Here is a 26,259-nt window from a genome sequence, read left to right as displayed (position 1 = left end):
TTTGGGTTTTTTAAATTCCTGGGTGGTGACAACCCTTCAAATTCCAATCAACTTCTTAAATATCTAAAAGGGTATGAGAGCATATAAAATACCTTCCGATGTACCAGGCGTCATTCTGACAGAAATGCTAAACAGAAATGATGTCATTATCTGTCTGAGAACAATGGAAAAGCCGCTACAATAACGAGCTCTATGAGCTGTACGGCGAACTTACTGTCGTATAGCGGATTAGATTCACCAGATTCCGGAGGGCTAATCACGTCATAAGAATGACACCGGACGATCCAGCCGGTCCAAATCCTTTTAAGTTGTCCAAGTGGACAGAGGAGGCGTGGTAGGTCCTGCAACAGGCTTAGACCGCGAAGCGGTTGGAGCGTCGGATAAGTGATCAAGTATTAAATAAGTCTGAATAAGTATGGCAAGTTAACTAAGTGTCTGTTGTTCATACAGAAACCCAAGAATAATATTCGAAAAAGAATGAGTATGATATACTTGGCTTTACTCAATATTCGTGAGTCAGCAGTTCTACCAACAAAATGAAAAGTTTTTGGTCAACTGCTTCATTCGCGGATGTTAAGTATAGCGGTAAACACCAGGTTATGACTAAAGACTAATGAAAATGCTACAGCAGCAAAATTTAATAAGGGCCACACAACGCCAAAAATTATTCCTTCCGTACGTCACCGGCAACAGATTGATTCGCCCTTTGCCGGCGGTCATTATCGTCAATTTGTACGCTGAATGTGCGAATTTATCGTCCGGCGTTAGCCAAATGTCGCGACCAGTACATTCGACTGCAGAGCAAGAAGCAACACAAAAAAAGAAACCCAAATTCACTCCACTATCCGAACAAGTTCGAGGTGACTATGAGCGACCTACGGTAGTACGATTGTGGTGGTTCTGCATCGTGCGCACCCGTCCTTAATTTATGATAATTGTCTCGATACATTTTAATCCTTAGTCGTATGCAAATTGTGGCACCGAAATGTCGCGAACTCGGGTGTTGTGGATCGCCATTTGGGGGTTGCAAACAGTTCCACACCACATGCAAAGCATTGTGGCGGATGTTTGAAATACACACACACACACAGCGCATAAGCGCGCGCGTCTTCTCTCACTCCCTCTTGTGCAAAAGTAAATGAATTTATTTCGGTACATTAAACGATTTGGCTGCGGTTTGCCGTACTTGAGAGTGTAATTGTTGTTTATTACTTTTTAGTTTCTGTTGTCCATACAGAGACAAGAAAACCCGTACTGATTTATGCTGGCGGAAGGATTATGAGGCGAAAATGTGCAAGGACGGAGTTTCTGGGGAGTATTATATTGTCCCAACATTAATGTTTTAAATAGAGCCAAAGGCGACAATTATTTTCATGTGAAATACTAAAGTGCACTTTTCATAAGATATTTCTTATGAAAGATATTTCTTTACTATTTTTCTCTTCTTATTCCCGCTCGCCATATTAGCAATGGACAGCAAGACCCGTTTTTGAGAGCTCTTTCAGCCTTTAATGAAAATTATCACCTATTCAATTTGGTTATCGCTGTATCTCAATTATGGTCACACCTTCATGGATTGTTCTCATACTCCTTTCCTTAGGTTAAAAAAGTATTTGTAAACCTCTTAAGGTAAACATAATATTAATAATGGTAATTTAATGTAATACTCAATTAATTCACCAAAAATACTAATTTAAATTAAACAATTTGTATAACAAAACAGAATGACGATTTTCATCAAGTAGAACAAAAGTATTTTAATGTATTGAAAATCATAATAAATGCAACGAGTTTAGAGCTAGACAGTTTAAAACTGATAAAAAAAGATATCGAATAAAAAATCTAAATCAAATACATAAATAATATAGTAGTAATAGTAATATAATTAGTAAAACTGAACTAAGGAAAGAAGAATAAGAAAGAGATAAAAATAAGCATGGTGATGTCAGTTTACAATAATCCACCAACCAGAAGGAACATTTTTCCTCCTTTCTATCAGACACCGTTCACAGGCAAAAGCATACAAATAAGGAACAACCCAAACGGCTGCCCTGACACCCATAACAATATCAATAATCATAAAAGGCATTCGAAATCCATTAGGGACAAATCTTTTACATTTTATTTACCTCGCACCAATTTGTTTCAGTCAGTGTGGCAGTGTTCCGACCACTTTTCTTGCTTCCTTTTTTTATTTTCCTTTTGCTTGCAAGTTTCCCCCCGGGGATTAAAAGTGCGCCGCTGGAGGAAGAAGGACAGGAGTAATCGAATGAGTCGAAGACACATGGACACAGGAGGGTGGTAAATTGCAATCGCTTTGTCATCGACACATTCCAAAGCATGCCATGAGTGTGAGATAGAAAGAGAAAAAGAGAGAAAGAGAGAGGGAGAAAGAAAATTACTTTAAAGAATCACCTCTCATCTGAAGGATCCTGCACGCAACACGTTCTGAGGTTCGGTGAGGAAACGGCAAGGAAGACGGTAAACATTTGACGATTATTATCACTGTTATCACTGACACTTGGCCGCTTGAGCATCCCTCTATCGAGCGGCCCATTAACCTGATGGAATGAAATCGACGGATAATTGCTTCGGTGTTTCGGCAGCACGTGCAAAGAGTTTTCCTGCTGTCTCACGTGTCGCTCGCATTGTCGCGGCGTGAAAGAAGGCGAACGGCTTAGCTCCACCCCTTGACGGTTGAGATGGACCAATCGGAAGCAATGTGGCATCGTTTGTAATGGCGTCGGCTGTTGTTACTCGGTCGACCAATTTGGTTGTGAGTGTGAAGCATGCGCAGTGAGCAAATGTACATGGAGGCGCCTGGTCGTTTGTGGAAGTTTCAATTGCACCGGACCATTTACGATGGTGTTTTCATTCTGATCGGATATTGTTATCGTTTTATGGTAAATTTATACTACATAAATTTGTATTACATCCAAAGCGCTCTAAATGAATGGATGTTAACTATTGTTAGTTGTGCTATAGGAGAAGTTATCAGAACAATAAAATTTCCAATCTGAGATAATTATGATTTTTTAGAGTTAACAGGAATTTAATAGTCACAAGCTTTAATGCTGTTTTAATCATTCAGACATCAAAGTACACGCAAACAAGACATGCAAAGCCAAACTGTAAATGATGAAAATTATCCTTTCAACAGCGATTAAAATTGCCACCCAAATCCATTCGCTTACACACAAAACCATCTCCTCCTTTTTGCCACATCACCTTCACATTTTAATACCGCTGATGGTGAGCCTGGTCTACCCTATGCGTTCCCATCCTCTCGATAGAAAATCGCTCTATTAAGGCGAAATATAGCCCTCACGGACGATTAAGCATCCTTCCGGGATGTTCTGTGTCGCGTGGTACGAGTGGGAGTCGACGCAAGATTTCATTCACGTTGTATAGTACGCGTGCTCAAAGCACACACACAGAAACGCCTGGTCACGGCACATTTGCAGGAGCACTTCAAGATGTCAGCCTGCAAAGGGGAGCATCCGGTGACGACACCGCACTCAATTTGATTACTTTTTATTATTACGATAATCATTGCACAAACATGCAATTGAGCGAACGTGTTAAAAGCACACCGCACATACACACCCACACCCTGACTCACCACTCACACACATCCAATTCAGAGTTGCGATGCGAACAAACGTTCATCTCACTCTGGCTCATGCGTGAGAGGTGTTCACTTCTCGTCGGCTTTACTCACCCTCGGAACGCGTGGCATCCTTGAGGGAAAACTCGGAAAAAGCTGGTCTGAAACATAGCCGTGCAGATGGATGCACCCATGCCGATATGGTATGCGAACAAACGGAACACAGTTTATTGTTCGTTCGGGGGTCGTTCCGGTTGGACCTGTTCTGGTTTGATTCACGCTTCAACTCACGCCATCACACACAACAAAAACGGGTGTTCAGTGAGAGACAGAGTGCTACATGCGTTGTGAAGTGGAAAAAAAAAACTAACAGAGGCAAATAATAAACGACCTCACGACGCTGGTGAATACGGCCAAAAAAAGGGGACTGCAGTCCGAAGATGCAATATTGCACTGAGTGAAAAATTGTTGCACCAGAGAAAATGGTAGCACCTTGCACGGAACAAGTTGCAGTACCGTGAGAGAAGTGATAAATACGCAGCATACGTATTGCAAACCATACGGATTGTGATTCATGGTGATGTGTACTATGGAGAAAAACAATGTGTGAAAAGTTTTCCAATCAAATACGTAATAGGATAAATTTAAGTGAGCGTGTGTGTTGAATAGTGTGTGGAATAAAAATCATTCCACAAAATAGCACTATTTTCATAGCTTAAAGAATAGCCGTAAACGTCTGACTGCAGTATTTTTTAGTGGACGGTAGTTAAGGGACTAAACTACTATACTTTAGGGGCTATATGATATGTGATAGTAAGTAAATGATATAAAATCATTCTAAATTTTGAGTTTTACATCGTTTAAACCATCAATCAAAATAATTAAATATATATTTCATGAGAACTTTAGCATTACTTATTGCATCAATCTTACGAATTTCATGATTTGTCATCATTTTCAATAACAAAATTCTCTTCATGCAACGTGTTTATTATCTGAACTTCAAAATCAAAAACTAATAAAGCATTACACGTTCAGTAAATATCTTCCTTAACCTATCCATCGCACTTGTGTCGTGTGGTATGACGATAATTGATCAAAGCACTTGAATCAATAGAACCATACCTTGAAATACCTTCGCAACGGATTCCCACATGGATTGACCGATGGCAGAACGTATATCTATTTCGCCCTACTAGCATTAATGTTCTAGCCTGTACTTAAAGTCCAAACGAAATGCTGTCCATCATTTCACCCTCCGTAAACAGATGGACGTCAATGAGGAGGATGATAATTGGGTTAGGTTCGATTTTTTCGAGTCCAATTCGCGTTTGAGCCTTTGAGATGGTGATCCCTGTATTCCTTTTTTGTCTACCTTGAGTTGTAAACCATTTATTAATTTTCTTTTCAGATGAAATTCCACCATTGAAATAAAAAGTTTCATCACCAAAAACAATTATTTGGAACATTTAGAACAAGTTGAGTCAAGTTGTATACTTTGAAACGGACACTAAACCCGCCGGTACATCATGGAGCAGTTAGCTCACTTCGTGACGAAATCGTTCGATTTTAACAACAGCCGTGTGATGGATTTGCTCAACATGACGGCCACGGCCGGTTCTGTGCCACATCCCGATTATGGCATTCGGACTGGTTCCGATTCGGATTTACTTTCCAATACTAGCAGCAGTCTTGGTGGTGATCTTGAGGATGAAATACATTCCCACTCGCTCGAGGTATCGCACGCTCGGCTCCACACGCTACATCCGCTTCGTTCGAATGTCCTTTCCGCCGATAGAAACGAAAGGCGCGAGGAACCCTCGAACGAGGACGAGGAAACGATCGACATCGAAATTACGGATCTTTCCTACAGCAATGCTAGCGGTGGTAGTAGCGTAGGTGTGTACGATAATGATGAACACAAGGGCAGCGGAACGGGTCGTCCATCACACACCCTTCCGATATCCAGCTCCATTTCCCTAGAGCCGACGGTTGTGATCAGTGGTTCCGGTGACGAGGCTCAATCCGAGAAACATGGACAGGACAAACACACGATAGGACGCTCGCTCTTACTCCTGTCCGGTCCCCACAACAGCAATAACAACGAGAAAGGTGTGACGAATCGTAATGAAATTAGTGTTATACGCAAATTTGACAATAAGAAGACACACGAGAACAATCGGTCTAGTGCGGTGCTGGCCGATCTACCCGTCGGCGAAACAGGTGACGTTCGTGGAGGACAGAAGAAGGAGTCAGACAAAGGTAGCACCGGTGGTAGTAATAATGCTGGTGACGGGGGAAATTCAATTGGAAAAAATAACAGCAAGCGACATGTTCCACGGAATTGGCTCATTGCCGATCTGGTGGATGAAAAGAAGGAAGGTAAGTGATTATAGTATGTTTTGTAACTGCAAGATAGAAATGCAAAACTCCTACTGACAACTTAGCACTACATTGTGTCGTACGTTTAAGCGCCTAAAGATATGCTGTATATTTAAACTCATCCTATACTGGACTGTACTGGTATAGGTACTACATACATACATACATACGAATTACATTCGACCTTCTAAGCCTAAAATCACCTGACAAAATTGTAACATTTTCTTTTAATAGACAGGCTAATCAATCAAAATTACAATTGCATACTTCTCGGCGCTGTCCTTTGATTCCTTTAAGGATTAATTGAAATAGATTATTGCGGAAATGTCCAATGGTTTACAGTTTGTTAACGTTAATACTCAACTGGTACTTATAATGGAATAAGCTAGTATTTACTGAAAATTAATTACACTAGTCGTAATTTAATTGAAAATGTGGTCACCTTTTCCATTATCAATACTACATAATCAATACTAAAAAAAAAATCCCTGGGCAAAAAATGTTTACTATCAAATCTTTATTATACCCAAAAGGATATTGACTACCTTAATATTTTGATTGTAAAGAGCCGAAAGGAATCCATCGACAAGAACAAACGAGGCAGAAATTTAAATTGCATACCTTTAGGCGCCTCCAGCGTACAGAATTCATTTTAAAATATTTGCAAAAACTGTTTCCTATAATTCTCAGTAAAAGCCAAAGATGATGTTGCCTTAAATCTTGTGCGTTCGGAAAGCGACACAAGAGCGGCCAAAGGGGCCCATGGATACGATCCTGCCGGTACGATGCAGGGTGTACGTCCCAAACCGGCCTCCGAGCTGCTGAAGCAAAGTGTTGACCTTATCAACAATCACCACTATCCGGCGGGGTCAATAAGCAACCCGGGCCACCATCCACCAGCGTCCGTTGCCGGTACCGACGGTGAATCCGACACAGGTATGTGGTGTTATGGAGAGTTGCACCCCAAAAACAAGAAAAACGAACAGATCATTACTTAACATTACCTTAATACTACAAGGAAGGTGGTTAAATTTTCTTCCGTTTTTCGCTTCGACTTACGCCAGACCACCCGGAGGGAATATAAGAAAGTAATCAAATAAATTAACCCCTTTCCGGGAAGGGTGAGAAGGAACCCGGATTCTCCGGAGTGCGATCACCGTGAAAGCCTTGCGCATTAATCCCTCCAAACGTTCGGCGTGGAAGAGTGGGGACGACACTGTGTCTATTAATTAGCATTCTGTGCAGTAAGCTTGAACCATCAAGCCATGTAACATCGTAACGAACTTTTCCCAAAAGTCTTACTGTCAATTCATTTAATTTTGCACCATTAATTCTCCGTTCGTTTGATCACCTCACCTTTTCGCTGGTGGTGGTGCCGTGACCAGGATCAAGCAAAACCCTTTTTCTTCTACTTCTCGGCTCAATCGACGGACCGAAAAGCAAAAGAGGCAATCGCTTTCCGTCACCATGTAAAAACATGGCACAAATTTAAGCATCCCCGCCACTCCCTGCCCCTCCATTCCTCACGGCTTTCCGTTTATGGCGTGTCTTATGTTCCGGCATATTTACATTTCATTACCGAGCTCGGATCTCCGCTTCCACCCGGATGGAAGGATTTACCGTCCGAGTGAATGGAAATTTACACGACCTTAGCATAGCGCTAGCTGGCCGCGTTTGCGTGTTAATTAATTAATTGGTTGTACCGTAAGGAGGATGACTTAATTAAATGGTTGTCTTCTTGAAGATTTTCTTCCCAGTGCGATTCGACTAAGTGGCGCAGCATGGGAGATTACTTTCCGGATTATGAACAACTTCCTTGGAAGTGTGACGTTTTTTTTTTTGGGGCTCACATAACATTGATTGTAATGAGTTGTTAACCGATGTGTTCAACTGTTTAATTAGTTGGGTTTTAGTAATGTAGTTTCGAAATTTTAAAGCATACTTAAATCATAACGACATAATGTTCATAACGTTGTAGTAGCTTAAGTAGCAAACCAATGGAATTTTGTTTCTAAAAAAATGACGATTTAATTGCTTCATGATGGAAACATCACTTTCTTCCGTTTGTCATGCAATGGGGCTATATTTTTCCATTGCAACTCAATTACACTCCGTGTCCCCCACGGTGAGGAGATTAAATTTACAAACAGTACATTCACTTGCACAAACCTGCAAACCGACAACGAATCGTTATTGTGCTGCAGCGTAATGCATGGGAAGTGTTGTGTTGCTTCACACACCGTACGGAAAACTCATTACTGCCAACATTACCTCCACTGCAAAAAGGAGGACCCCAGAAAATGAAGCACATGATCATTTCTCGACAGCAAAATCAGCAACAACGCACACAGCGGGTGAGAAATGTAATAACAATTGCAAAACATAACATGCTCCATTATGCACCTTTCTTTTTACCCGGTGCTGTACACATGAACTTTTTCTTCTAAATTACGTCCACACTCACTCGCTCACCCACCTTGACTACGGCGAGGTGTAAAAAAATTACAATAAACCCTAAGTGGTAAAAGATAACGCACTGCATCGTTTGGGGAAAATGGGCCCGGAATGGTAGAAAAATGAACCCACACAGAGCATCTTGAGGTAATACCCTTACTTCAAAACGTTTCCCTCGGTTCGGTTGCTGGAAGAAACCCCCCTCTCAGCAAAGTTCACCCGGTGCGCGAGTTTGTTATTAAGTTTTACACGTAAAATAACCGTACTTCATCGAGTTCCGTGGACCAGTAAGAAGTTCATCTTCGCACGCGCTTCGCCTGCGTGAAATGTTGAAACGTCTTCCGCCACTGCCAAGGGGTAGCGACCGGGTAGCCGTCGTTACACAAACTTTACACTATTATTGTGTTAAATTGATATAAATTGCATTACAAATAATCATGAATAAAAGATTGGTGCGCCGGTTGCCGGTTGCCCTGTACAAAGAAGAGGGCGAAATAGAGCGAAGGAGAGAGAGAGAGGGTGAGAGCGATTGTTGCTCGGAAGGATAGAGGAGTGTTTTTCCCCGGGAAAATGAAGAACCAGTGTAGAAGTTTAATCTGGCTAACCCCCGTGTTGGCGAAAAGAGCACAAGAGTTCAAGTGCTGTTGCCCTTTGCCATCCCGAGGTGATTGAGGTGCGTTCGAGAATAGGGAGGTTGAAAGGTTTGATTAAATTTAGCATTGTTTATGTGCATCGGACTTACGAACCGTTGAGGGTTCTGGTTGCAGGGTGAGCCGCTGCAGGGTGAGCTTGTGAACCTCACAAGGTTCCACAATAACAGTTTCGCGGTCAGGGATTTGTAGTTCTTTAGGACGTTTTTATTAGTTCGCGTTAGTAATGCGTGTGTGCAATAGTGTGAACATTATGGGGTTTAAGTTACTGCACAATGTTGTTCTCCTTTTTTTTTGGTTACAAAACAACGTTCACGATGATGACAAATGATGTGACTTACAGTAGACGAAGCCCTGACCGCATAGCATGATCTTTTGCTGGAAAACTGCCGCAACGAGGCACCAGCCAAGCATCATTAATCATTTCTGCCCTCCCGTTTTGCTTCGAGTGGCGAGCTGTTGGTATTTCCTTTCCACAAAACAATAATCGATCTATTTCTTTCTTTCTTCAAATCATTGCAGAATCGCGAGTTCCACGGGAATCCCTTACGCCCGACCGGGACCAGGATCCGAGTGCCGATGGAACGCGATCAGAGTCAGCACCACCGGCCGGTACCGCTACCGTCGAGGAACGGCTAAAACTACCAACCGAAACGACACACGTCACCAACGGACATGGTCCACTATCAGCACTGACCAACAACAAACAGCGGCGGTCCCGAACGAATTTTACGCTCGAGCAGCTCAACGAGCTCGAACGGTTGTTCGAGGAAACGCACTACCCGGATGCATTTATGCGGGAAGAGCTAAGCCAGCGGTTGGGACTGAGCGAGGCAAGGGTGCAGGTAATCGAACCGTTCCACTATCGCTGGACGCGCATAAAAATTCATCGCCTTTCTTGGTGCAAATCACTTAGGCAAATTGAACCAGGATTACCAGCTTTAAAGGGGCCATCCTTTTTTTGTACCGGGCCATCCCTTGAAGGGGATTCGTTGCATATGCAAAAGGGTGCTAAAATCATTTGAGTTATCGACCACTGAGAAATGGTAGACGATAATGCTACCCTTATTGTGCATCAATTCCCGGGGGCAAACATTACCGATAAGCAAATTTATTATTATACTATTTTTTCCTTTTAAAAGCAATGTGATAAGATTGCGTGATGTTGAAGATCAGACACTAGATTTTAATGTCAAAAAATAATTCTTCCAACAATTTAATGTTCTTGATGTTTCATACACCAAAAGGTGTAAGTGTTTCGTGTATCATTTCGGGCAAGAAAACATTTAAATGCCATCCTATTTTCAGAAAACAATTATAACGATTTTAAAACAATCTTAGTAGGCTTAGAAGTGTCATTTTTATTTGGCACTAACCACGTTGTGTGAAAGGGAAGTAAAGTGCCAGGCGCCTCCATTACATACAACACGTGGTCTCAGTGACAGTGGAGCTCTAAGTATTGGCACTTTTTATTTATTGTGTTCGATCATCCCACACGCCAGCTAATGTTCAATCGATGAAGATATATTTTCTCGTTCTGGTTGGAATCCTTATCCCTCCCTCCAGCAGTGACCTTCGCGCCCTACGCGCAGCGTATATGTGTGTTGGAGAATAAACACGGAGTGTGGCAGTGGCATTTAATTAAATTAATTTGCTCACCATTAGCTGGCGAATTTGTTCCGTTGCGTAAATCGGACATTAATTTTCCACTAATTGATTGGATTTGCTTTTTCTTGCCGTTTGCTTGTGGGATCGCTGTGCTCTTCGCACTCGAAGAGGTGTTTCCGGTGATTGAGAATTCAATCTCGCTTTGTTGGTAAAGTTGATGTAGCCTTGCGCGGGCGGCATTAGCTGGTGGTATTTAAAAAGCAAAACAAAAACGGATAACAACAAACGTTGAGTGTGTGCGTGTGTATTGGGGGTTATTTATGGTGCTGTGATGAGGCTGTTGATTTACAGGACAGTTCAATCCATTCACAGCATAATGGAGTTTCCATTACTGGGTTCGTAATCGATTCCTGATGTGTGCGTGACGTCACACACAGCGGACAATACATTTGTACACTTTCTGAAGCAACAACACACTCAAACAGAGAAATGCCCTATAACGAACAACACTCACGCTCGAACGCTTATCCTTTGCCACCTTTTTGGCGCAGTCAACCCACAACCCGTATCCTTCCGCTCGCTATTTATATCAATTTCGCTCAAGATGGCCGTTAAATTAGCCGTGAGTTATGGACCGGCGGGGATCATAATTTGCTGCTCGGTTGCATCCATCGTGCTTTCTTCACTCTTCGTTGCCGGTTTTCACATTAAACCAACCTCCCGGAGTCCCGGATACCGGGTACTAGTAGTAGCTGGACAGCAGCGACAGTAGCACAACAATTTATGATGGCTACCGTGGCGTTAATTGAATTTTTCGACGCAAAAGAAAACGGTCACATACCGAATACACCAACAAACCAATGCCGGAAAAAGTATTATTTGCCACCAAGGGGATTTGTCCGTTTTTCGGAGGAAGAGAGGCTAATGTTTTGCTTTGTCGATGATGCCTTTTTTTCGCCATTGAACAAGTTTCACAGATTGTTTTGTTCGTGTTTGGGGTTTCCCCAAGGATTTTCCCTTAAGATCTGTCTAAGAACGGGAAAAAGCAGCAAAACTTCTCATTTCGCGAGCAATCAGCAAAGTCCCGTAAGCCATTCTGCCATTATTCATAATCATAAAACGCTTTCGTTGCAGTTTTTGTTTATTTTGCACCCCGGTAGATTTATGTCTATTGAGTCTGTTTTCACAGTTTTTCTTTTCATTTTCCCACACCAGGTATGGTTCCAGAACAGACGGGCCAAGTGTCGAAAGCATGAAAATCAAATGCACAAAGGTAAGTGAGTTTATGCAAAGCAGTAACAGCAGCTTTTAATTGAATTATGCCATAAAATGCCCATACTCTCAACTCAAAAACACAAAATGGCGTATCGGAACATATTCAAATCTCTGTTTTCCACCCTACGTGGGTCAAATGCAACATTAACTACAAATTGGCCATTTATCGAGAAAACGAACGCAGAAAGCGACACATGCACACACACACATGCTCACAAGCCGCACATAAGCTTATGAATTATGCATTCGACACAACCAATTGCCAATTGGCAATTGTGTCCTCCCGTTCCACAATCCATCACCGAACCGAACCGGTACAATCTGCTCCAGTGCGAGGCTTGATTTTAATTTTCCTCCACCGATCCGATTGGAAATTTATCACAAAACCATACGCAAATTCCCGATACATTAATACGGTGCGTATGCGTTCAGGACGCCTTTTTTATGATCAGTGTTTATATTTATTGAATAGAAGAAATGTTAGCCATCCCTCGTTTATGCCCCCGGGGGGCGGAATAAGAGCTAAAGTGTGGCGAGGTCGCTTCGATTTAATCAAATAATTTATACTGATTTATGTTTATGTTTCTATCCGCAGCAGAGTGCGGGGGGTGCCTTGTATCAATAAAGGGGAGAAGTTTTCTATATATTGATATGATTTAGCACAACAAACAAGCGGCCAAGAAAGTGGCACGTCAAAACCGATCGAAATGTAAAACCTTTCCTAAAAGCCGGCGGGAAGCTTTGCGGGATTTGAATGTTGAAGCACTTTATTTGAGACGACAATCGCCCCATCCGTTGGTCAGCTTCATTGACCGGAAGCGTAGTAAAGGATTGGGACAGTTGCACTACACCCGAAACACACACCATAAGCGGTCACATGTCTGAGCCTGCGCATATGTTGCTGCATGGAAAGCAAAACCTCCCGGAACCACATTCTTTCGGTGCCGATCTCCTTCCCGGTCATCTCTCCTGCAGACTTACGTGCTCTCGTCGTCGGGTCATTATTTATGCGCCCCGAGACTGTCATCAATTTGGTTCTAATTTAATTCGGTCGTTTATGAAAAATGTATCGAATTTGCATGTGCTGCACATTGGCAGGGTGGTAATGTCCCGCCAAGGGGTGTTCGTAAACCGAACCAACCGCACAGCATAAGGTGGCACGCGCACACCAACGCTTTTCCCGGTTGTTGTTTTCCAAAACATTAATTAGATTGTACCGATTTAATCAAATTATTTATTCAACCACCGTCAGAATGTGTGTCTCACTCACACTCCCAAGCTGCATCGTGCTTTACACTTTCAAGTCATTGCATCCTTTCAAAGGCATGATGGGGATTGATGTCGTACCGGACTACAGCACCAGACTGCACTGGGCGCTAAAGTCAATTAATGTTATTGAATTCATCGCTTCAATCACAGCATAAACACTCAATTATCGGATAAACATGGCTTTTACGCCACGCATCACCCCTGCGACAGCACGGAGAAAGAGAAAGAGAGAGAAACAAACAGAACGGTCCGATCAATCCTTCCCTTTCTATCTGCCTGTTTTTCGCATCTCGAGCGGAAAAGCATCGTTTAACCCTCTGTCCGACTCCGTATCCGATTGTTTCCCCTAGGAGCGATTTTCTTTTCACGGACAAATTCACGCTCAACGTATCGAAGGGTGCGAATCCTAGCGGGTAAAAGGGACAACCGCGACACAATCGAAACAAATCGCCGAAACTTGAAACAATTATTTCGCGCTGGAACGGGTGTCTTGTTCCAAAGATTGGTCCTCTCGGATGGTGAAACCACACTCTCCGAACAAGGACATCCACTTTGATTTACTCGTTCCGGGAAATGCCGAAGTAGCAAGGGAGAGGGATGGAAAGCGCTAGAAGGACACTGTAATTTATTGTTCTGGGAATAAGTGTCCTGGGAATGGCTCGGATATCGTCCCGGGGATAAACCGAATTGGATGGATTTCTTCTTCTTAAGTCTTTTTAGCTGGTAGTTGTGCCTTTTTTTATGTTTCCACTTTTCCAGCCACTCGAGCTCCATCGGATGGGACACCCAAGTCCGCAAAACACCTCACAAACAACAAATTGAAAAAAGAAACATATGCGCCATAAGCGCAACGTGATAGGTAACGTGGTGGATACAATTCCCGGACAGGCATGTGTGTATACATCCCTTGCATTCCAATCCTCGTTGCGGTTCGATGCAAATGAGCGATTACTGTGAAAGATTTTGCTAGCACAGCTAAGTGGAAGCTCAATTACTAATATTACTTTGTTAAGCGAAGCAAATAATACCATAAATTATACTTTCCCAAGTAAGTAGAGAGTAACTTAAGAGTAACATTGGTAACTTCAGCGCTTTTAGCCGCCATTAGGTATATATTTTTTTGAGTTCTGGTAATTGTGTCCTTGAAACTTCAATAATGCACAGACAATTGATCAGTCCGCAAGGGACTTAGTACGATATTAGATTTGCATCAAGCCACCCAATTCAAGAAATTTGGCTGGATATTAATGTGTATATATTCCTTTGGCGTTGTAGATCTCTTTTGGATTTTTAAAGGAGAACATCTTCATAGATAACCCACTTATTGCCATAGAAGCCCGTTCGTATGCAAGAACCACCACATTCAGGGAACTGCCCGATTCGCAGAAGCGCCTACAGACTAACAATTCCTCAAACCGCAGAACCTATGCCGGATTGTCCGTTAGGACATTTACGTCAGCGATGAGGCGTTGTAGATCTCAGAACACTATCATGACGTGATGGGGTTGATTGGTTCTCCATAAAAGAAAAAATGAAAGATGGCAATACCGTTTGATGTTTTTAGTTGGGGTTTAGAGGACACTACGATATTGTGTACTGTAACAGCCTCCGCTAAACTCCGGAGAACTAGACGGAGTTTTAGACGATACAGTCAATACAGACTTATTGGATAATTCTTACTGAAAAGAGTAGTTCTAAATAGAATTCGTTAATAAACATTAAGATGTCACTCTAAATAGCAAGGTGTATTAATTGTTGATTAATTATTGTTATTGTATTAATTGTATTAAACAGTTCTGAGACAACTCCCGACCGAAGACTTAAATTGAAGACTTGCAATCCTTGAAACTCTTAACCACAATTAATTGAAGAGGCTGACGAAGCCTAAGAGTAGAATGTGTTCTTTTACACGTTATTCGGGTTTTTTGCGGAGCTATCTGTGATCTGACCCAAGTTCTGATGAGGTTCGATGCACGATCTTTGATGTGATAGCCCGAATCCCACAATAATTGGACCAATAATAAGACACTCTGTTGGATCTTCTTTTGGGTTTAGGCCTGAAATTATAAGGATCTGTTTGTATATTTTAAAGTAAGGGGAAGATTCAATAAATTATATCACCCATAACATTTTTAAGAATAACCCAAATAAAAGCAAAACTTCTTATCATGAATCACTCACTGTCCCACTTTTAACTAAAGTCTGGATGGTCAATAAAAACTCCCAACCCAATTGTCATCCTCGTAAAAAACCGACATCTCCTTCATGTGCTTTTTGGTTTTAGATTTGCTTTACCGTAATCAAACAGACGGCAACGTCACGTTTCCGCATTCACCAAGCGGAAAAGTGTACATTCGAACCGAACCGCGGCGCACACGTGTCACGGTGGCCTTTTCTACGTTTTGTACAAATTAGCGTGCATCGTGCGGACTTGGAACGTTTCCACGAGGGCATAAAAAAAAAAGTGGCACGAAAAACCGTTACCCACTACATTCTCACCAATTTCCTCCCGGCCGCTTTGGATGGAACTCGGAAGAGCCTCTGTTTGCACAGCCAAATTGGCAGACAAACAGAGTGTAAACAGCACAGCACCGGGGTAACGGAAAATAATACATGCAAATTTAAATTATGCACTACCGTGCTGGGAATGCCCTCTCTCCTAGTCGGCGACATGGTTAGCGCCATGTTTGGCTTGACAAATTACATCAGCAGGCACGTCCAAAAGCGACGCAGATCTACTGACTCGACAAAACCACCAATTTTAAGCGCATATTCAGCGCTTTCGTGTTTTCCGGAAACTGCACACTAGTTTCGGCGACATTTTAGTGTAAGCTGGTGCTCTCGATTTCGCGCGATCCACCCGGTGCATGTAAATACATCGCAACGTGCTGCCCAATCCGTCAACAGTGCGAAAATACATCGCCCACTGCGCATCCGTACATACCTTTAGCCGGGTTGGTTTCTATGGAGTAGCAGGGGTTGTTTCTAAGCAAACACCACCCGGTAACGTGATGTGCATTTGCAATCTACTCGTTTTGGTGTTTGTGTTCCGATGTTGTTTTTGTTTTTTTTTTGTCCTTTTCAACCCAAGCTGAAAAAGGATGCTTTCGCCACCTGCAACGATACGGGCTCGATTTGTGTTTGTGTGTGGCAGCATCTTTCCACTTCAACGATACGAGACGAAACGGACGATTTTATTTTCAAATCAAGCTATCCCACTTTTCTGCTCTCACTCTCTCTTTCTCTCTCTCTCTCTCTCTTTCTTCGCAACCCCCGGAGTTTGTGCAGAGTCGGCAATAAATACAACACAAAATGATAATTTAATAAACTGTCTGACGACCGTTTCTTTCACCCTCCAATGTGTTGTCGGGCACTGCCATCCCTTCTTCACACCGACACGTTCCGAAACGAGGCCAGACTTACAGAAGAAGTCCTTCTTTTTCCCGTCGAATGATGGAACTGTTGCGTATTTGGCTTTCGTGCGGGAACAAGGAGCCACAACCGAAACCGGACCATCGCAGAGTCATAGTCTCGGATTTATGGGATTACATCAAATGTAATCACATAATTGAATTAGCTCCCGTATCTGGGTACTTGCCCCTCCCGTCGGGCCTGGCCCGGCCCGGATTCCAAATCAAGTGGAAAGATAAAGTTAAGGGCGAGAAATGATCATAAAAACTGAACAGCAGGCAACACTCCCCGATCACCCTATGAGGGTAGATGGTGCATTTGCTGGTGAAGAAAATATTGCTTGCGTTTGTCGAGCTTAAAGTTGAAATGCTATTTTCCATATCATCTTTAGCCGATATAAATTGCATCGAAAGTACGATAATTGCATTTATCATTCATAATGGTAAAGTTACGTTAGGGGGAGAATTTTAATGGGGACTTATGGCTTACGCGCAATTCAAATATTTGCGAGAGAGTCGATAAAGAACTTTTTTAAGATGGAAACGGATCTATATTAAATCATAATTCGTAAATATATTATATATTATAATCGTGCGCATATTTTTAATTCAAAGCCCATAATATAGTATCTAACGCGAGTCCCACCGACATTATTTTTAAATCATTTTGCATTCCAGTCTTACATATTTGACATGAACTGTGAAAAGTGTATCGAAGAATATCGTTAAGAATGATAAAGGACCAAAAATCAACTATCCCAGGAAGTCTGCTTGTCTCATTTGTTGGTGTGATTAAGCAAACGTTCCTTCTTCTTTCTCGTTGAGTTACGTTTCCCGCTATTCCATCGATTCTTTACCTTTATGGCAACGAACAAAAAATCCCAACCGTAAGCCCACTGGTCGACGAAACGACCGGAACTTGAATTTAGTTGGCTATCATTCAAAACTTTCGTCTCATAAATCTTTCCCTTTCCTCCAGCAGTACATGGTATATGAAGATAGGAGGACTCTTTTTGTATCGCCTTTTTGGTACTTGTGTTCACTGGTTTTTCCTTTCCCCGCAGGTATTATCCTTTCGAGTCACAGCCCACCGGTCACAACTCCGCTCGAACCGTGTCGTGTAGCACCGTACGTGAACGTTCCGTCCCTTCGTGCTGGAAACGGTGTTCCGCCCGGTGGAGGCACGGCCGGGACTGGATTGCCTCCTTCTACCACCGCAGCAGCAGCAGCGGTCAACCATCACTTCCCCGTTGCCGCCTTCTCTGCCTTCGATTCTGCGTTTATTTCCGCTGCAGCACAACAGGTAATGAAACACGTGAACATTGAACGGCCATTAGCCAGCACTCTAACATTCTGTTCTCTTCTCACAGTACGCAGCTGCTCTTACTTCCGGTTCCGTGCCGGCGAGCCTTTTCTCACTGTCCCAGTACAGACCGGGAGGACTTGCGGCGGCCGCCGCCATTGCCACACTGCCCGGATTCACCGTGGCACACGACAAGAACTCCAGCATCGTCGATCTGCGGCTCAAGGCGGAAAAGCACAAAGAAAATCAGAAGAAAATCGTAAACAACGTGTCCTCGTAACTCGGTTCCATTCGACAGAAAGCTATCGATTTGTCATCAGTTATCCATCCTGCAACATTGCAATCGAGTGGCACCTAAAACTAAGGAAAAGAGAATTCAACTCCTCGATTTTCAACATAGCAACTATGGGACAAAATTCGAAACCACTGCAAAAGAATAACTTCAGGAGGAGTTCTAAAACAAAACGAGCACTGAAATTCGAACGATCTCCAAGTACTAGATCCAACCACCCGTGGGATTTCAAGCACACTAACATACTTTTTGTTTAACCTGTGTAATATAAATATACACCATTTCGGTAGTGCTATCTGGTTTGTTGGTTACTGTACTTCGTCCATTTTTCAGTTGAATTCTGTACAATCTCAGGGTTTTTGCTTTTATTGTGTGAAAGAAAACATTATTTTCGGTATTCAAATCATAAATTATATTAATAAAAGTTCCTATTTCCAAAGCTGGAACTATACAGAGCTTTGCCCAAAACTGACATAGCTGCGCTAAAAAGGATTTTTGTAAGATCGTACAGCAAATTATACTCACCGGTCTGGTGGGCTGTTCATATCAGTACAACGGTATCGGAAGATCCACTCCGTAAAGTCTTTCTACGTCGTCCGTATGGAAATGAAGTGATGGTGTTGATTCCTCCGCAAGAAAGACCTTGATAAGCACGATTTTCAAGGACTAAACAGTCTCGACCGACAGTGGAAGACTCTCGAAGACTCCTTCAGCAGGCCAAGACTACGAATCAGTTAAAGAACGTATTAAACAATTGTAAATTATTTATCCAGAAAGAAAAAGAGTCAATCAATATTTACCACTTCAACCACGTGGCGCAATACTTTGAATCCGTAACGTTGCTTTTGTTTGGCAGCACGTCCTTACGATCTCACGCACACACTCTCGCTTCGATAGCTTTCCGTTCTCCTTTCCCTATCGTACAGGATTCGTAAACAGCTGTGCGCTGTCATTCCAGCTGTCATCCAGCGCTTCTGTTTTTATCCTAGAAACAAAGCGCAGAGCACATCCCGTTATCCTGCTTCCCATTTTCCACCCCATTCTATCCGGACATTATTCTGTCAACATCTTTTTTTGCCTGAAGGTGCGGCGCCCAAGTGTGTGTACACGGTATAAAATCGATACTTGACTGTGCTATTAGCATGAAGCGTCGGATTTCTTTGTGCTGATCGAAGCAAACCAACGTTTGCCGATGTGATTCCTTCGGTTAAACCTCTCCAAGATGTAGCGTAAAAGTGGTGACGTTCGTATTGACTTTGTACCGCTTGTGGGCATCGGAACAGTAGCAGTAAGTTAGGATGGATTTTCTTTCGACTGTGGCCAATATTTTTGATGGCGACTGTACGGTTGCCATCGGTGGTAAGAAAGACTGCGACCGGGAGCGCCAGTTCGTGCTGTCAGAGTAAGTTTCCATCCGTGTATCATTGTCAGGCTGTAATTTGAACCTTGTTTGTTTTGGTGTACGATAGGTTTATTGCCGAAATTGGAATGTGGCTCGATGAGAAGCTTAATGATCATCCGTTCGATCCACATCCAGCGTACGAACCGGTCGAAGGAAGACTTGGCCCCAGGCGAACCGTTTTCGACGTGACAGATGACGGATCGATACTGGTTTCGAAGGATAAGCTGACGCTCCAGTCGCAGAATGCTTTCTCGACGGTTAAAGCAAACTGTTGCGTCTACAGTGGCCGCTGGATGTATGAGGTTCAGCTACGTTCTAAGGGTGTCATGCAGATTGGCTGGTGTTCGGCGCACTGTAAATTTACGCAGGACACCGGTGTTGGAGACACACGGTATAGCTACGGGTTGGACGGTAGCAAGCAAAGGATCTGGCACGTTTACACACAAAAGTATGGTCCGTTCTGGCGCTCGGGCGATATTTTTGGCGTGTGCGTAGATATGGACGTCGGACGTATTGAATACTATCGCAACGGTGCTCCACTCGGTGAAGCTTTTAAGGACATCGAACGCGGACCCGGTCTAGCCCTGTATCCGGCGGTTTCGTTGGCGTTTAACGACAGTCTCACCGCAAACTTTGGTGGGTCCCCATTCAAGCATCCGGTAGACCAATACAAACCACTCCAGGAAGCACCGGACGTAGCACTGTACCAGGCGGACTGTCTGTTAAAATATCTCGTCAATCTTTCCGGTACCATTTCGCAACACGCGAGAGTGTCCAATGGTAGTCAAAAAGTGTTGACCTCTCTCGGTGGTGGAGTAGTAACACCGGAATCGATGTACATGTTGCTGGCGGCTTGTTTAATCGAAAGGATCGCCCCATTGCTGGGCAATTCGTACGTGGTAGAGGATAAAGTGTTCAGCTATATCCGTGGGATGTGTGTGCTACGCAGCAATAGCCACGGAAGTAAGAATGAAGCTCCGACACAGCCCGGTGCTCCGGAAAGCACGCTCGGCACATTTTTCACCGTTTTGTGGACGTATCTGGAGCAAGAAGAGATGAAGCTGTTCCTGAAGAAATTGCTCAACTATCTTGCCAACACCTACAAGGAAACGCCCGTCGATTTGGAGTATGAAAAGCAGCGTAAAATTATCGTCATACTGACGTGTGTCTGTAATCATCCGGCCACGCGGAAGTATCTCCTCGAGTACAAGTTCTTCAAGAAGAACTGTCTGCCACTGTTTCTCTACACGAAACCACCGGACGAGTCGACACTGGAGCAGTTATTACCCGATGATCACATATGGACCGAAGGATTGGGGGGCTCGAAAGAAACGTACTTGGCTGCTTGCGAACGACTAAAGGCGCACACCTCCGTGCTGTACACGCTGCAAAAGAATCTTATCCACATTCTAATGAACAATACTGATGGAAATGAAACAAACACACCCAGTAGCAGACGAATATTCGTGACAAAGGTTCGAAAGTTTGTGATGGAAAATAATGTTGAGTTGCGAGTGAGTATTGTGGAGCGAAAAGAAAACAAACAGTTCTTTATTGAAAATGCGTACATATCTCTTTGTAGGGTTTATACTCCTCGACCACACAACCTGCGATAGGACTATCGTTTCTTTGCACTCTTCTGGATGTGGCCAAAACGATATGGGAGGACGAATGTGATCATGGTGATTTGCCCGGAAAAGCTGGCCCACCCACAATCGATTGTCGATTTTTCTATGATGGAACGTTCAAATATTCTAACCTTGATCGTATTGGCGGTGTACTTTCTTATCTGCGGAAACATTTCCGAGCGCAACTTATCGACGCGCTCGGTGCGGATCATCCGAGTGTGCTTTCGGCTGATCAACCAAGTGATTTGCGAAGTGAAATTGGTAAGTTGGGTTAGGGGATATGGCTTTAGGCAGATATACTTCCTATCTGGAATATTTGGGCAAAATCTTTAAACCTTACCGTCGTTCTCAGCCGCGTTCAATGTGTTTCTCGATTCGGCCATGTTTCTCGTCTCCGCGGGTCCCTCCACTGCCTATTCTCTAGTATCCAGAGCGGCCAACAGCATCCCGGATCGCCATCAACAATCCACCCAGCAGACTATGAACGGGATGGACGATGGTGCCGGTTCGACCGCAACCGGGCAACCATCGCCAAAATGTACATCCGGTACAATTGGTTGCGGCCCGTTGGATCCTTTCCGTGCCGTCTGTGAGCTGCTCGACTGTTGCGTAATATTCTACAATGCCGTCGCGCACAAGTACGTAGTGATGATAGCGGATCTGCGGGATAACATAACGCACCTATCGGATATACTACTCGAGACGAAGAGCAACTGTGACGAAGTGATGCACAATCTTGAGGAGCTAAAACGCTGCACGATCGGCGGCACAAGTAACTCCAGCCAGGGACAGAAATCACACGAAGAGCTACTTAATGAGCTAGAGGCACGCTTTGGACAGCGGAAGAGTATTTTTGCGGTACGTTGGTTGTGGCTACACCTCTTATGTTGACATATTAAACATTTTCTTATTCCTTATTTTCCTTTAGAAACGATCGATGGAACTAGCTCGAAAACAAGCGTGGTATCGTTCAGTAGCTCTCGGATCACACCGGCGACGACTCCTCTGCTGGTTGCTTGGAATAATTTTCGAAACATTACACACCTTCAGCACGGAGGAAATTTTGTTTGCGTTCCTGCCAGAGACGTACATCAACGTAACGCCCATCCTGCTCGACACTGTGCTCGATTTTAGCTTTCACGACACTGCCATCCAACACGATCTTGCCGACGACACTGAGCTAATTCGCTCGTCGGCCAACTTTCTAGCCAAACACCTGGCCGACCCGCGTGTTATTCTTGCTTCCTGCAAGGACGCTCTGATTCAGGCGCTCGGTTCACTAACGTGTCACGAGGCCGGTATCCGTGCGCTGGAAAATGCGACCCCGGACAATCAACATGCCCTTGTCCGTGCGCTGTTGCGTCCGTACGAAAACCGGGCCTGGGGACAGAGTAATTGGTTGTTGTTGAGATTTTGGCTCGGCGATGGGTTCGCTTATCGTGAATCACGCCCACCGTGCGTATGGCGTGCGGGTAAAGATCCTGCCGCTACTCAACGATCACTCGGACTGTATCGTAGCCGGGCAAAGAATGGTTCCCACACGGGTCTGCTACACCTGATCGCACCGGCCTGCTCGTCGAAACATTTCCAACGTCTGATCAGTGAAATGCTCAGCAAAGATGAACCGTACTGTACAACGTTTTTGAATTCCGTTCTGTCCCAGTTAAATTGGGCATTTTCCGAGTTTATACACATCCTTCAGGACGTAAGTATAGTTGGTCACGATGAGGAAGTATCGGTACTGATCTTTTGGCCCTAATAAAATGTCCTGTTTACAGATTCAAAACATATCTCAACGTGACGAGCAGCTCGTGATCGAAACAAAGCAACTCAAAATTTGCTCCATGTGCTTCGAGCTGACCGTGTCGCTTATGCGTGCGCTAGAGATGATCGTAACGATCACGCCCAGCCTGCTGCAAGACGCGACAAGGGCCAACAGCGAAATTATCCTTAGTCGTATCTGTCAGCTAGCTATTCAGGTGCTCTCACGCGTTACCGTTCCGCCCGGTTGTTTCCAGCACGTAATGGACCTGTGCTTGCCGGATCTGAGCAACGTGACGCACTTTGCCATCATCAGTGCCGCCTTTGGGATGCTGCTGGCATTGATGCGCCACGAACTTGGCAGCTCGACGGAATGCATTACGAAAATACCGCGCATTTCAAAGTATCTCCTCACGGACACTAGTTTCCACATTGCCAGTTTGGAGTACGCACTGGGCGAGGTGAAGACACCGATAACAAACAGTAATGGTGAAGCACCTAGAGGGAACTTTGATCCAAAGATGCGGGCACACATTGATCCACTCACCAACGAGGTTCGAGTGCCTTCGCCGTTTCGAAAGGCTGGCAGCAGTGGTGGTTCGGTCGGCATGAAGGAAATCATTCCCGATCCACCCATCATCAAGTTCAATATGGCCGACTGTAAGTGTTGTGCTGGTATGCAAGCTCACTCAGATACTCTCATGGTGTACTATCTCTATTCATAGATCCCAGCCATGTTCTAGCGGAAGAAGTTGGACAAATTTCGCGATTGATTGAGATTTTGCAGTTACGTCAAACGCTGCTCTCGGAGATAACCATCCTGTCGGAGGATTCTCTATGCCCAATTTGCTACGCCAAGTCCAATTCGGCTGCATTTGACCCGTGTCAGCACCAATCTTGCGAGTATGTCCTTATTAACCTGTCATATAAGCTTTACAGCTATAAACGCTGTCGTATCTTCTTCCCCAGGACATGCATAATGCAGCATCTCATGAACAGCAAGCAGTGTTTTTACTGTAAAATTCTTATCACACGCGTTACACGCCAGGATGGGGCAATCATTTACGAAGCTTGCAATACACCTCCAGCACCACCAGCACCATCTATACCCCGAATGGAAGTGTCTCCTATGGTGCTCACATCTTCCATCCCAATGACATCGATAGATCAGGTAGCGGACGAAAATAATGGAACATCGCCGACTCCGGATGACGACACATCGCCCAGTGCTATCGATGACTTTGATGGACCGCGAAACAGTGCAACATCAATCTAGTCGTCACATTTCCACATAAACTATATGGCGCTTTTGAAGCGAACGCATGTGTGTATTGCTCCACTGACCACAATAGCGCTGTGCACGTGTTTTGGATATGCAGCGCCTGGATGTACGTAATCACTAATGAGACGGGTTTTCCAACTCTTTTTGATTTCGACCCTTTTATGGCCGAAGTTAGCCAACGACCAAGAGGTCTCCATGATCTCATATCAGGAGAGCAACACTGAGGGTGTAGGGAAAAGGATTGCATACATCGAGGCGTGCATGTCTGCTACAAACCGGATGCACCAGCAACACGAAGAAGGAAAGTAATACATGCGTAAGTAAACGCATCGTCGTTGTTGCATATCGTCTGTTTGTATGTTGGCTTTTTGCGCGTGAAGAAAGTTCACTAACATTCACTCAAACATTCTAGTCAATCAAAACCGTTCGTTAGGCGAATGGTGCTGCTATCGTGCACTTTTCGCGGATGCGCAAGCATTGTTCGGAGGCTTTAAGTAACCTCAACTCATGATCTCATTCATTAAAGACTACCATTTTACGTCGAGGGTGTGTACTTCGAGGTGTTTTAGTAATAGCAACAATTCTAGCTAGCCAATTTCATTTCTTCAGTTGCGTAGCATAGCAATGTCCCTTTAGAACCACCTTACCTCAATCTACAATTTTTGCTCAGCTCAAATACGTACTCCCGGGTTTTCGGTAGGCTCTTTACAGGCAACGCACATGTATCCGCGATCGCTATTATCCTTATTAACCTCCCACACAAGTAAGGATCGTAATTCAGCTTGAAGCTTCTCGGTATGACAGCGAGCAGTGTGTGTTCCTTAAATAAATCGAATCAATTTTATGCCTAGCGCATTTAAAACTGCCATTTTTTCTTGCTATACAAAAAATAAACGGATAAAAGAACAGTAGACATTTTGGTTACAGCTTGTGACGCGTGACCTTTACTTTAGTGCAATTGGGAGAGGAAGCTTAACCTCCAAGATCCATGTTTTCAAACTTTTCCTGATTATAAAACCCGGCACGCACTTGTCGGCCGCCGAAAAATCGACCGTTCAGATCAACCACGGCCTTGATGGCGCTTTCCATACGCTTGAACTCAACGAAAATGCGTACCGCTTCTTCGGGTACCACATCCGGAACTTCATGGATCACCACCGTCACCACATCTCCGTACTTGGTATTACATTCGTCCTTCACTTCGGGTTCCAACTCGTCGTCTACATCGCCTGGACCGACCATATTCTGGAGTGAAGAACAAAAGAATGGTAGCAGATAAACCCAAACTAAAGACATTCATGCATGCACTTAATTTTTCATACCCGTAATAGAACCACTTTGCTCGGGGATTTCATGATCTCAGTTATGGATGGTTCCGATGCGATTTGTCCTGCGCTCGGTGGGGAGGTTACCGTTTCGTTACCGGAACCACTGCTCGTACCAGAACCAGTCGCCGGAATATCCTTCTCATGTACTATTCTTCCACCTCGTTTGGATGTTTTCTCCACCTGAAGCGCGACTGCCATGCCTTGTTCCTGTTTTCCCAACCCTTGGCCATCTTTGAAACCATACTTGGCCATAATTTTGGCAGCCACTGAACTACCCCCGTACGCAGCGAGCTGTGAAACTCTGAAAATAAAAAGCAGCTGCTTAGAATGACTGTTGAGAGCGATATTGAGAATAATAGCCACTTACTTGGAGCCAACTTCTGTCGAGATTCCACCGGCACTAGACTCCTGCAGCGATGGTGGTGGTGCAATAGCCGCACCCGATGGACGGCTTTGCCCGGGTCGGAACTCTTCCTCATCGTCTGACGAAGGACGACCGCCAAATCCACTAAACTTCTTTGCTCCCGGGCCTTCATCATCGGGCTGTCCGCTGTGGCTTGGACCGGAATTGTTGTTGCTGTTGCTGTTGCTGCTGCTGCTATTGCTGT

General features: G+C 44.0%; 3 protein-coding genes across 3 annotated transcripts in view; 2 read left to right on the top strand and 1 right to left on the bottom strand.

Annotated features, from left to right (window-relative positions):
- The first annotated feature begins 5,136 nt into the window (after positions 1-5,136).
- Positions 5,137-18,356, top strand: LOC128304375 (homeobox protein AHox1-like). The gene is made up of 6 exons (XM_053041555.1): positions 5,137-5,989; positions 6,680-6,925; positions 9,616-9,938; positions 11,917-11,974; positions 17,720-17,958; positions 18,026-18,356. Exons 1-6 carry the CDS (start codon positions 5,137-5,139, stop codon positions 18,236-18,238), a joined length of 1,932 nt encoding a protein of 643 aa, XP_052897515.1. The 3' UTR covers positions 18,239-18,356.
- A 1,192-nt stretch (positions 18,357-19,548) lies between these two features.
- Positions 19,549-25,147, top strand: LOC128305987 (E3 ubiquitin-protein ligase RNF123). The gene is made up of 8 exons (XM_053043645.1): positions 19,549-19,652; positions 19,720-21,166; positions 21,235-21,541; positions 21,633-22,138; positions 22,209-22,985; positions 23,059-23,701; positions 23,767-23,944; positions 24,011-25,147. Exons 1-8 carry the CDS (start codon positions 19,549-19,551, stop codon positions 24,315-24,317), a joined length of 4,269 nt encoding a protein of 1,422 aa, XP_052899605.1. The 3' UTR covers positions 24,318-25,147.
- Positions 25,148-25,214: 67 nt separating this feature from the next.
- The window catches only part of LOC128305988 (splicing factor 45), a 1,695-nt gene continuing 650 nt past the window's right edge, over positions 25,215-26,259 (bottom strand). The window contains exons 2-4 of the mRNA XM_053043646.1: positions 26,019-26,259; positions 25,646-25,952; positions 25,215-25,568 (exon numbers count right to left, since the gene is read on the bottom strand). The exon at positions 26,019-26,259 is cut by the window's right edge and continues 376 nt beyond it. Of these exons, the coding sequence (XP_052899606.1) occupies positions 25,296-25,568; positions 25,646-25,952; positions 26,019-26,259 (821 nt within the window). The 3' untranslated portion in view covers positions 25,215-25,295. The remainder of the gene's footprint in view (positions 25,569-25,645; positions 25,953-26,018) is intronic.

This window comes from Anopheles moucheti, chromosome 3 (genome assembly GCF_943734755.1).
Source record: "Anopheles moucheti chromosome 3, idAnoMoucSN_F20_07, whole genome shotgun sequence".
Lineage (NCBI taxonomy): Eukaryota > Metazoa > Arthropoda > Insecta > Diptera > Culicidae > Anopheles > Anopheles moucheti.
This window is presented reverse-complemented; position numbering and strand designations above follow the sequence as displayed.